Below are 12,450 nucleotides of genomic sequence, written 5' to 3'. Positions count from 1 at the left end.
TCAGGGAGAAAGCCAAGAAAGATGCATCTTAAGTCACTTAGATGTGTATGGTAAATGACTAACATTAAATATTTACTTTAAGTACCCCTGTAGTATTTTTTTTTTCCTGTGATTTGGTAAATATTCCTGTGGGTAAGTGTGACTTCAGAAATCAGGCAGGACTGGTACATGAGTAATTCACAAATAGGAAACCCTTTCCTTCCCTCTCTGGGTCAAGTAAGTTTGTCAGCTGATGACTGATGTAAAAACAAATGGCGACTATGTATTCTTCAAAAACCATTTTAGCATCATAGCCTGTGTAGTCCACAGAAGAATTAAGTAACCAAGATACTTACGGTAAGTTGGCAGTAATTTTCAATAACTCTGGAACTGGGCTAAGGTTGACTGTCCACAGGACATATATCCCAAGCAAAATCAATTGTCATACTTTGAATAAATTTAAAACTGTAACATTTTATTATGACTACATGGAATTTCAGTGGGAGCCATTGGCTTTTGTTTGTAAGATGTTAAATCTTGTTTAATCTTTGAAATACAACTTGATTCTAACAGTGAAAATGTGGTGTTGTCCTAGCAAACCTCTTCTGTTCGAGGTGAGTGTGGTTGTAGTAAAGACATGTTGGGATCACGATTGAAAGGACAGCACTGCATGTAGTTTAAGAAACTAGAGGTTTTTAATAATGCAAAACAGCTGTAGCATTTCTTTCATGCCACCTTGAAATAACTTGGTAAAACCTGACTTCATAATGGTGAATTCTGTGTTCGTTTAAGATGTTTATATGTTTTAATAAGAAAAAAGTAAGTACAAGATCGACCAGACTTTATTGTCTATTTTATAGTGATGTCCAAGCAAAGTGATTTTTGCTTTTTCACAGCTTTTGTCTCTAAATGTGGTTTGTATTGGTGTAGTCATTAATTTTATAATATTTCCCCTTTTCTTTTTTTCTTTTTTTTTCTTTTTTTTTTTTTTTCCAGTGGGAAGAGATTAGTGGTGTTGATGAGCATTATACTCCAATCAGAACTTACCAAGTGTGCAATGTGATGGATCACAGTCAAAACAATTGGCTGCGAACAAACTGGATTCCACGCAATTCAGCTCAGAAGATATATGTGGAGCTCAAGTTTACCTTGAGGGACTGTAATAGTATCCCTCTAGTTCTGGGCACTTGCAAAGAGACCTTCAATCTGTATTACATGGAGTCTGATGATGACCATTTGGTAAAGTTCAGAGAGCATCAGTTTACAAAGATCGACACCATCGCGGCTGATGAGAGCTTCACCCAAATGGATCTTGGGGACCGAATTCTCAAGCTGAATACAGAAGTCCGTGAGGTGGGGCCTGTCAGCAGGAAAGGCTTTTACTTGGCTTTTCAAGATGTAGGTGCGTGTGTTGCCTTAGTCTCGGTGCGAGTGTACTTCAAAAAGTGCCCTTTCACTGTCAAGAACCTCGCCATGTTTCCAGATACAGTACCCATGGACTCTCAGTCGCTGGTGGAGGTGCGGGGTTCTTGTGTCAATCATTCCAAGGAGGAAGAGCCACCCAAGATGTATTGCAGTACAGAAGGAGAATGGCTAGTGCCCATAGGGAAGTGCTTGTGTAATGCTGGCTATGAAGAAAGAGGCTTTGCCTGCCAAGGTAACGATGCCCTCCATGTTCATAGTTCAATTATTAACAGGGGCTTCACTTTATGTCCCTACTCTTTGTATTGGGTTATGTTAATTTTCCCCAAGTTCTTGAGAGAAATAAATTAATTCATACAATCGCAATGAAAATGGGGTTTATTTAATTTGTGTAAATAATGTAATTTCCTAAAGAAAAAAAATTTGATAAGGGTCAACAACTGATTTTCAGTTAATACAGCGTGTAGCAAATCTAGCCTCTCTTACCACTCTTGGACTTCCTTTCAGTAGATTATCGTTTTCTCAAATGCATTGTTTGTGTCAAAATATTTGATTTTTTTGTGTGTTTTTTTTAACTTTGTGGCTTGTTGTATAATTTTTGCTACTGAGCTGTGTTGATTAATTGGGATTGGTCAGAAAAAAAAAGTTAGCATTGTTTCGGGTAGCATAGTACCTAAATGCAGAGACATTTGGAAAATTAATATTTGAACTTCAAAACTGCATTTTCATGAATACTCTTGTATTTAACTCAAAATAATTTTCTCCAAACTTTTGCTTTCTGCAAACTGTGGTTATGTGAATGCTCCCAAGAACAAGACTACACAAGGGATTTTGAGTTTTTCCAGAAATGGTCTTTAAACATTAGAGAAATGCATATTATATTTACCTAATTTTAATATCAACCAAAATGATTGTGTTTTACATTTTGCTTTTTATAAAAGTACATTTTGAAGTTTTGTGTTAATTGAATCTTAAACCTCTTTTCACAGAGTGCCTTAAAGGGTGCTGGCTGTGGCAAAGGGTCTTCCATTAAATAAATAAGTAAAAGTTAAACAGTAATATCTAGAAATACCATGGATGGAAGGAGTAGTAGCTGAGATATTTGCTGTGGGGTGTGTATTTGTGTACATGCACGTATGGATGCAGCCATAAGAACAGAAATTTAAAGTATTCTGAACCTGGTTGAGAGAGCACCTATTCCTTTTTCAACAGTCCTACAGCAACCTTTATGGCAAACAAGTAAGTCCTGGAGAGCTACTAGGAGCCCACCAAACCAGAGCCCACAAAACCATAGCCAGGTAGTTGTGAAAACTGTTGCTCTAATTAAGGTGACTTTTTCTCAGAAAATGCCAGGGAGGCGTGGGAGGAAAGGAGTAAGTGTGTCTTTTGTTTGGTTTTGCTTTTAAGTAGATTTTAAATTGGTCTTGCCGTCAAACTGGGGAGCTGAGTCTTTCGAGTATGCTTTTCTGCAGTTAGATACCCGTATTAAGAAAACCAAGTTAAACTCTTCTGTTAAGAGCTGAATCCAGGAGAGGATATTTTATTATTCAGAAATGCTTTATCAAGGGCCTCCTGTAGCTACACTTAAAAATGCTAAAACGATAGTGGTACTCTAACCACTGTATATAGTCATATAGCTGTTGGTTTAGAATTTCAATTACACATGAGCACGAAAGAACAATCACTCCAGAAAGTGTCAGACTACAACTGAGCAAAAGGTGAGCTAAATAAAGTAAAATAAAACAATTTAGTTTTATTAAAAACGGGTTCTCAAATGCTTGGGGTAGGCAAGGCAGCTCCTACTGAGTTCTGCAGAGATTAGGAGTGAGTTCACATCCATGTGTGAGTATATCATACATGATTTGGAAGGCATAAAATCAGACCTCAGGACTACTGTCTTTTTCCTTCTCCCCCCTCCCCCCCATTTTTTTTTCTTTCTTGACTTCCTCACCAACTGTTGATCAAGGGAGTGCTATATGATGAAACCATTAACAATAATGACAGGTTCTTCTGGTTTATTCTGATTTAACATATAATGTTCTACTAACTTTTATTGGAAGTCATATTTATCGAATATTTTCAGTGTGGTGTGATGGAAGTGGCACTCTAAAAGCTGTCAGTAATTCAAAACCTCCCATTTGTTGGCATCGGTAACTCAGCAGGAGTTGGAAAGCTTGGAAAAAGAGTTCAGTTTTGACCTCAGGCTTAAGGCTGCTCCTGCACCTTTCCTTTCTTATTTTTCTCTCCTTCTCTTGCTCCTTCTTTTAGGGTGTTGGGTTTTAAGGGTTTTTTGGTTTGTTTTTTTTGTCAACAAAAGGGCAGTAGGGTCAGGCTTGTAGAGTCTGAAGAAGATCCAAAATGGTGTTACAGGCATGGGCTGGAATGAAAGCATAATTTAGGAAGAAAAAAATGTTTCAGTTGAAGTTTGAAAGAGTAATAAGTAATAGAAATTATTGTCTTCCCAGTAGTTGAAAACATTCAGCAACTTAGTGTCTGTCACTGCTTGATCCTACATTCAGACTGTTTCTGATTTTGTTTGTTTCTGTAATGCTGTTTTTGGAAACAGTGTCATTTTGCATTAGCAGGATATTATTGCTGATGATTAAAAGGAAGGACCTTCATGTTACATGATGAGCCTATTTAAATTTCATTCAGAACAGCTTTTCTTGGTACTTGGAAAAATATTAAGGCATAGTTATTCCCTCAAATAACACAAATGGTACCATTTTCCACAACTGCTTCCCTTTCTCTGCATAGCCAGGAAAAGTCGATGTAAGGCTTAAGCTATTTTTTGTTATTGGTGTACATGTACATATAAAAACATACGTGTTTTTCTAATATATTTGTATCTAAGTTCTGAAAAGCCAAGGTTGGACTATTGGCTTTACTCAGCTTATTGGTTCTTGTTGGAAAGATTATTGTTCTGCTCTGGGTCCTACCAACTGATAAGCATTTTACACGTACGGCAGTACGATACCTACCTGTCAATCAGTTAAAGAATCAGGACCAATTTTGCTGTGACCATCCTTGTCCTCATTGTTGTGCGTGTGTGGAGAAATGATTTCTCAAAAGTGAGTTGTATACGTCACCTTGAGGAATTGTGGTCTTCGTGGTATACTTTAGGTTAACAGCTTAAGATTTAAGACCTCCCTTAGCAAGGACTTTTGCACTTGGTCAGTATTTTGGAGGGATTAGATCTGTATAAGGCAAAGTAAGATGTGTCAGGGAGCATGGTGGAAAAGCCACTCTTTCATACCTTTTCTTCCCCTGAGCTAATACATACGTTAGTTAACTAAATATAGTATATATCATCCACTGTAGACTGTTATTACAGCTTTGTTAGCACTTGCATCATAGTGACCCTGTCTATTTAATCTTATTGTAATACTTCATGGTTGAATAAGACTTATTCCTCACAATTTCTTTTCTAAATTATGTCTTCATGCTGTTTTGGCCAAACTACATCTTTATAGCATCTTCTCTCTTAGAATTAGTCTGGTTTAATTTTTTTTAATTAGGGAAAAAAACCAACTGGCTGGAACTGCACACTAAACCTAATGCTTTCTGATAGTCTCCACTCTGTTCCCCAGTCAACGAGGATAAATCATCTTTTCCATTTGTTCCCCATCAAACGGCCATAGTAAATCATATCAGAGGTTTGTCTGCCTTAGTATTCTTTCTCTGACAGTGGCTAACAGCTGATTCCTAAAGGAAAAGTATAAGAAACTGTATAAAGTGCTGCTTTACTGCATATACCTTCCAGCTTCTGCAAATCTACTGTTCACTTTCTAAGACTTAAGATACATTTTGTCGTGGTTTAACCCCAGCCAGCAACTAAGCACCACACAGCCACTCGCTCACTCCCCCCCACCCAGTGGAATGGGGGAGAAAATTGGGAAAGAAGTAAAACTCGTGGGTTGAGATAAGAACGGTTTAATAGAACAGAAAAGAAGAAACTAAATGATAATGATAACACTAATAAAATTACAACAGCAATAATAAAAGAATTGGAACATACAAATGACGCGCAGTACAATTGCTCACCACCTGCCAATCGATGCCCAGTTAGTCCCCGAGTGGCGATCCCCCGCCCCCACATCCCCCAGTTCCTCTACTAGATGTGATGTCCCATGGTCTGGAATACCCCTTTGGCCAGTTTGCATCAGGTGCCCTGGCTGTGTCCCCTCCCAACTTCTTGTGCCCCTCCAGCTTTCTCGCTGGCTGGGCATGAGAAGCTGAAAAATCCTTGACTTTAGACTAAACACTACTGAGCAACAACTGAAAACATCAGTGTGTTATCAACATTCTTCTCATACCTAACTCAAAACATAGCACTGTACCAGCTATTAGGAAGACAATTAACTCTATCCCAGCTGAAACCAGGAAAATCTTGTAAGAAAGACTATGCGTTATATGAATCAGTGACCTGTCACCTGTTAATCTATTTTTTGACTCATATTTTTAGTCTCTGTAAGTTTTTTTTATGGCAATTAATGCAATATCTTGTCTTGTGTAGAAAGCGTATCTTCTTGCTGTGTTTAAACCTTGTGTTTTAAGTCAGTTGGATAAGGTTTTCCATGTCCTTATCTAGTGAGAAAATAGTAACTGCCCCCTTTTCAGCTTCTGTATTAACAATTTTCAAGGTCTCTTTCATGTCTAATATCTCATCTCTAATACCTATTTTCCCAACACTCCCTCTCTGCTAGTGCCTTCTTATTTGGAGGGCAGGCTAATTGCTCCATACCTCAACTCATCCTTTTTGACTGTCTCTGTACATAGTCATAGTAAACAATGTGATTTTTATGAAAAGGGCAATAAGGCTTGTGTGCGCTGTTTAAGTTGCGAGTACACCAGGAGATTATACAGTGGCGTAGTGTTTGGAACAGCCCAAAGATCAATAAAAGGAGCATTCACATCACCTGCCCAGTGAGTGATTTGTACGTGGAGAAGCTAGGCTCAGTTTTGTTTTGAAAGCCACAGAGAGGAAATAGATCTCACGATGCGAAGATTGGTTAGTTTGGTAATAGTATCAAAATAAATGGGAAAATGTAGGATAAATGTTAGAAAAAATGTCTTTAGTTCTGTAATGATCTAGAAGTCTCCTCGGAGAAATAATGGAAGCCTTATTTCAGGAGCTGTTTTTTAAAAATGCAGTAACTAGATGATAAAGGAAATCCTGCAGTGGCAGGCTTGAACTAATAAATCTTTTCCATCCTGAATGTGTCTATTCTGTTGTTGGTTTATTTCATGCACTTCAGAAGGACTAGCTGGACATGGAGAACAATATTTTTCATGATGATATACTTAGTTAGCAAACATGCAGCGGGCAATTTTTTATCCGTGTGGGAGTACGAGTGAGCTTGAATGTTCTTCTGAATGCTTCCAACAGGTGACCCTTTAGACCAAAAACAAGCTTTGTGGCTCCAGTTATCAAATGGAAAATTAAATTGGTGAGCCTGAACAGAATGACTCGAAAAGCACAGAATTACATTTTCTGCATGCTAACTTTTCAAGGTATAGTTCTAAATTTTAGTTGCTGGAATTGAGTAAGTCTGAATTTTAAATTTCCTTTGTAATAGTATATAATAAAATTGTAAGTTTTAACCACAAGTGACTGACACATTTTCTATAACAAAGTCAGAAGAAAAAAAGAGAATGTAATCCAACAGTCCTTCCTTATGTATGTAATTTTTAGCTATTAATCAGGTGGATTGAGTGGGAGAAAAGGGAGTAAGGGGGAGAGGTGAAGTTTACCCACTGTGCCTGGTTATTGCAAAAATGACTTCACAGAATTTCCCCTAACACTAAATTATTCAGTGCTTCAAGTTGTATAGTGAGCATATCCTAAATCATATTTCTCTCTCTGAGTTTATGGAGATATGAAAGGAATGCCATCTGTGGCTGCTAAATCTGAACCAGTGCATACATTGCTTAATTCTTTCGGTAGAATGAATGCTGTACTTGAGCTAAAAATATGTAAACCATCATTAATACTAAGGATGAAAAACATTTCTCTAGATTTCTTTTTTCCCCTATGCTTGAAATAACCATTTTGTCTCTTCATAAGTAAATATACTTTTTAGTTGCTTATATCAGTAGATAAAAGGTAACTTTACATGTAAAGAGAAGAAGGTACTATGAGGAACTACTCAACTTTGTGCAAGTGAAAACAGACGGAAGGCATATGCGCTTGCTGCAACTGCAAAGACAATAACATTTTCCCTTGGAAATAGCCAAGTGGCTCGGATATGTTGCTTACACTACAAAAGTGTGTGGTTTTAACTCTTAGGCTCTGTATAGGAACAAGTATGTTTAATAAAATGTAGGAACTGATCATATGAAGACCATATCATATAATAATGGAACTATTAAGAGAGTTTTCTTTTACATTAAATCTGAAAAAGCTAGGGATTCACATTTTTTAAAGCAGAGGTTTGAGGTGTATTTTTTTTCCTTTGGTTTGAAGTATTGTTTTGATTTTAAAAAGCAAGAGACGTGCTTTTTAAAAGGTACTTTTAATCTTTCAAGCTAGTAAGCTAAAATGACAGCAGCTATAAATTATGAATCACTTTATTTGTAAAATATTCATTGTTTTTATCCACTTTATATTCTATAAGTAGATAAACAGAGCACACAATGAAGGATTTACCTTTCTGCTTAGAATTTATTTAACTCTTATGAAAGTTATGTCAGAGATATCCGGATGATTTTTCTTAGGGGAAGAATTATGTTGCACTGAATACTTCAGAAAGATCACAGCCAACTTTTTATTAACATTTTCTGACTGCTACAAATTTGGAAAATATTCTCCAATTTGTACATCATGAGCAGTAGATTCAAAATGCAAGATTTTAAGGCAAAATTTCTTGGGCACAATCTTATGGTTTGTGAGCATGTTTGTCACACGTCCTAAAGAAACAAAAATTAAAAAGAAACATTCTGAAATTACTAGAAAAGACATTTTTTCAATATAACACTATACATATTTTCAAGTTAGAAAAGTGTTTCTTGTAGTTACTTGAGAAGAATCTTTACTAAATTTACTGGAGATTGTGATAGAAATATTTAAACAGAAACATGCTTATAAATACTTCTACTCATTTTTTAACGTGCAATGATCAGGAATCTAGTTTTAGTGTTCTTTAAAAAGCTGACTAATACATCTCTCCAAGTTGTTCAGTACTACAGTGTCAACATATGATTAGGTAACTTAGAATTTAATTTTTTGTTTTTGAAACTATTCAGGAAATGGAGAGGTTCACTCAGAATGAAATATTTGCAGAAGTGTTAATGACTCACAAAATGCAACTTAATACATTTTTTTGAACTGTATGTTTGTTCAATCCAGATACCTTACCAGTTTAGAGGTGGTGCTTGCTATGCCACTTCATATGTATTTTGGCAATTTCTTCCTTGTCCCCCTCACCTGTTTTTCAAGCAACAAAAAGACACAACCCCCACCACCCAAACCCCAACAAAAAAAAACCCCAATATCCCCCCTCCTCTTGCCCTCCCCCCCCCGAAGTAGTGGAATATACTGGGTATTGACCCTCTACAGTTTAACAAGTATGTGTGAGACATTTGCTTCCTCTTTTTAACATAGAAATTTTCACCTTAGTTCTCTGACACTTACATGTTCAAAACCACTACTGTTGAATTTTTGTGCAGGATTTTACTGCAAATATCTCATGGATGTCTATCACAGAGGATCCTAAGGGATCTTGCTGGCATTTCCTTAACCTTTTCATTTTAATGACTTCGCTTCTTTGGAGGCTTTCAAAAGATTAAAAACTAAATTAATAGTATCATCCTGAGTATGTTTTGCTTGTACTGTCTTCGGTGACTTTCAGTATCAGCTTAGCTCCAAGTTGCACAAAGATCGTATTGTCAGTGTGAATTCATTGAACACACACTTTTTCCATCGGTTTCTCTGCCACTTGTGTCTGTGTCTAGAGCTATTTGCCAATCCCTTATTAGTTCCAGAGTGGAACTTATAAAGGCTAACAGGGGTTTGCATTACAACTGACAGCTGGTACTAGACTTTAATAGAGAGCAATTGTAGTGAGAGCTGTAAGTTTTGATAATGTTCAACGAAAATGCTCTTAAAGCAAGAACCATCTTGAAAGGTGAGTACAAGATGACAAGAATCTTCTATATGTCTGCCGCTCCTCAGTGTGAAGCACAAGATATTGTCAAAACATGCTGTTGGCAGACATCTAAATAACCGGTAATTGATATCAGACTTTATTGAAACACTTAGACTGCAGGAGAAGTTTCAGAATTGGCTGTTTCTTTGGATCACAAACTAAATAACAAGGGCTGCATTTGTAATGTCTTATTTTCTTTGCATGTGAAATGGCAGCTTTATTCTTGATAGCACAACAGGAATGTAATAACTTGGACTTCACACAGTCTTATTAGGGAGAGAAGATGAGAAGTTCATTGCCTAGAATTTGTTTGTAGCTTCAGCTTTAAGTACCTGCCTGCCTCGGATACCCTGGCAATCGGTGTATCTATTGTGCTAAGGCAGAAATAGACCTAAACAATGACAAATCCTTCATAGGTCAAGGATTCACTGTCATGAATCTGTGGGTTCAGTGGTTGTCTACTGTGAGGTTAAAATTTGATGTGATAATTTAGAACAGCTGCTCTTTGACAGAAAGATTCACTTTCAACAAGGGAAGAAAAAGCCATATGGTAAAAGCTGACACTGTGCCAAGCCTGAATAACTGCAGAAGTGATACAGGACAGTTCTCTTCAACGGCATGGTTGAAGTAATGTATTTTTATTTGCCATTGGTATTTCCAATCTGTACGCTTTTTTGAGTTGTACCTTATCCCATGATACTTCTTTTGTAGTTATTTTTTAAATAATGGGTTTTTATTAACAATGGTGATTAAGTGACAGAAAAGAGTTGTGAGCTTTAAAAATATACAGTTTGTTCATAACCCTATCCAGGCCACTCTTTGTGCTGTAAAAACATACCAAGGTTTCATAGAAAGATTGCTTCAAAATTTTCAACCAAAATGACGTGCGTTGTTAGAGGGGATGTCTGATACCCGAGTTCATATGCTTTTAGCAGAATATTTAAGGATTCACTTAAGTCACACTGCCTTTACAATTCTAGTAAATTGAGTGTGTGAATAGCGTGAAGCCTAATGAAAGTAGTCATTTACTGTGCTCAGCCTGGGTGGTAGTGGTCAGCTTATGTGTAGGAGTAAGGTGGTCATCAGGAGTTCAAAATCATAGGAAGGATTCATTTGTCCTCCAATTTGGAGGAACCATTTTTCACAACAATTAGTTCTAGGTAAAAAATACATAGACTCTCTTCTCTTCATTTTGGCAGAGATTTTTTAATGGAAGGAGAATAACAGAATAACTTACTTAGAAGTACCCAGCTCTTAGCTCTAAAAAAAGCCACTAAACAAGTGACCAAAATCCCTCCAGCAACAGCATACTTACTTCTAAGAATGCATCTGGTTTTGTTCCCCCCCTATATAATGAGAATGGGGCACAAAATTGTTGTTTAAGGAAGAAAAAAATTGTCTGTCATTCTGTTAGAAAAAAAAAAAAGAACATCTCTACGGTGATTTATTATAAAGCAGTAAAATATGTTGAAATGGTCATCTGTTACCCACCTGAAGTAAGAAGACATAAAGTTTGGCAAAAATATTAAAGTCAAATATTAAACATATTCTTTGATGTTTTTCAACCTTATACAGAGTTCACTCATACAGGATTTGACCTAACCTGAACAGTCCCTTAATCTCCGTAAGAGTTAATTCTAAGATTTAGGTATGCACGTATAGAATTGTTTTATTTATAAATGTATTCTGAAGCATCTTTTTTGATGTCGCATTAATAGTAGGAGGCTGTAGGATACAGTAAATAAGAATTGCTCCCTTGCTTTCATAATTAGTGGCATAATGTAGTCATTATTATTATACAAAGAAATACAAGCAAATTATCCAATAGTATGTAGTTCCAGTTTAACAGGGCTGTTTCCGGCTGCTGTAATGTCCTTCTTTAGATTACAAAACAACTTGAATTCTCTGAAGTTCTAACAGGATTAGATGTATTTTGGTAATGCAATCCTAATACTGAGATGACAGGTAGGGGCAGCTATTTTAACAAGCTGCTCTTCAAATCTGTTCTAGGAATTTCCAAGTTTTGCTCCCAAAAGAATAATACGGAAAACTGAAGCAGGGCCGAGGGATTGTGACTTGAAGTGAAGTCAAGGTTTATTAACCATGAACATGAGATCACTGTTCCAGCTGTAAAACTGGTGCTCATCCTGAAAAAAATAATGGGAGTTGGGTAGGAAGCAGGACATATTAGCAGCAGCAGAAGTTGTTCAGAAATCTCAGTTAACCACAGCTAATGAACCTTCTGTTTCATAAATTAATAGACCATTCATTAAGCTGCCATTTTTAGACAGTGTACAATGTCTCTGACTTCTTTGACTGTGAAGACGCGGTGTCCAGAGCTTTCACCTCAAGGCCGTACAAATATGCATTTGTTAACACAGGGGATGGAATTCGAAAGACATATAATTGCTACTTGTGTGTGACATTTAATAAGCAGTGATGGTCTTGTTTCTCACACTGTGTGAGGGGATGAACTGGCAGTGAAATTAGCAGTAAAAGGGGGATCAGCTTCTGTATCTTTCTCTACCCACACTAACCACAGCAGATGGTGGAAGAAAGCAAGCTAAAGACTTTTTTTTAAAAGGGTCAGAACAAGAAAGAACAGGAGGAGAGAGAAGAATGGAGGGAAAAATGTACCATGGTAAGTAAAATATACCTATGCAATTGTTTCACTGAAACCTAAATGCTGCAGTGAGTATTCTTTTAAAAAAAAAAAAAAGTTAAAAAGTAAGAGGCTCTTATGAGAAAGGGAAGGATATTGATTTGAGTTCAGACAGGAGTATGATTTAATGGTGTCTTTAAAGGAAGATGAGTATCTCTGTGCAACTTTACTCTGTGCCTAACTGCTAAAAGGTATTCAAGTTTCAGGGAGGAAAAACATGGTGACTGTTTGAAGTCTGTG

General features: G+C 36.7%; 1 protein-coding gene across 3 annotated transcripts in view; it reads left to right on the top strand.

Annotated features, from left to right (window-relative positions):
* Positions 1-12,450, top strand: part of EPHA3 (EPH receptor A3) — a 235,566-nt gene that overhangs the window by 76,885 nt on the left and 146,231 nt on the right. For all 3 annotated transcript variants that reach the window (XM_069785513.1, XM_069785512.1, XM_069785514.1), the window contains one exon: positions 976-1,636. In XM_069785513.1, coding sequence (XP_069641614.1) covers positions 976-1,636 — 661 coding nt within the window. The remainder of the gene's footprint in view (positions 1-975; positions 1,637-12,450) is intronic.

Source organism: Haliaeetus albicilla, chromosome 6 (genome assembly GCF_947461875.1).
Source record: "Haliaeetus albicilla chromosome 6, bHalAlb1.1, whole genome shotgun sequence".
NCBI classification, from domain to species: domain Eukaryota; kingdom Metazoa; phylum Chordata; class Aves; order Accipitriformes; family Accipitridae; genus Haliaeetus; species Haliaeetus albicilla.
The sequence above is the reverse complement of the archived record's forward strand: the minus strand, read 5'-3'. Positions and strand labels throughout refer to the sequence as shown.